Below are 431 nucleotides of genomic sequence, written 5' to 3'. Positions count from 1 at the left end.
GCATAACAAACAGCAAAGCCCCTTGTAGCGAGGCCGCTGCTGTTTAGCTGCCCCTGAGGTGAAGGTGAACACCAAGAGATGGAGTCAAGAGCTGGCACTCGCCTGTGGACTCCTTTAGGAGGTCGTTTGTGGGCACCTTTGCGGTCGCCGGGCTGGGGAAGGGCTGTGCTAACGATCACACTGTATCTTTAAGTTATGAACAGGGGAGAGCTGACTGCGGTGCTGTCAGGGAAATCACCATGGCTTGTGTGTCACTGTTCACAGCACAGCTGGAGACCCATCTCCTGGCTAGGACGGGAGCTGTAACCTTCTGCAACTATTAAACCTGGCTTCTTCCCTAGCTTTAACCTGAAGGACATCCCCGCCGGGCTGGGCAGCGAGGTGAGGCTGGACCGCAGCAAAGGAGAGAGCCGCACGGAGAACATCCTCAT

General features: G+C 56.1%; 1 protein-coding gene across 1 annotated transcript in view; it reads left to right on the top strand.

Annotated features, from left to right (window-relative positions):
* Nucleotides 1–341: 341 nt before the first annotated feature.
* Nucleotides 342–431, top strand: part of WDR24 (WD repeat domain 24) — a gene marked incomplete at both ends in the record, with an annotated part of 2,063 nt that continues 1,973 nt past the window's right edge. Inside the window, one exon of the mRNA XM_010131218.1 lies at nucleotides 342–431. This exon is cut by the window's right edge and continues 35 nt beyond it. Within this exon, the coding sequence (XP_010129520.1) occupies nucleotides 342–431 (90 nt within the window).

The sequence above is a fragment of the Buceros rhinoceros genome, unplaced genomic scaffold, assembly GCF_000710305.1.
Source record: "Buceros rhinoceros silvestris isolate BGI_N320 unplaced genomic scaffold, ASM71030v1 scaffold28732, whole genome shotgun sequence".
NCBI lineage: Eukaryota > Metazoa > Chordata > Aves > Bucerotiformes > Bucerotidae > Buceros > Buceros rhinoceros.
Note: the sequence above shows the minus strand (reverse complement) of the source record. Positions and strands in the feature narration are given on the sequence as shown.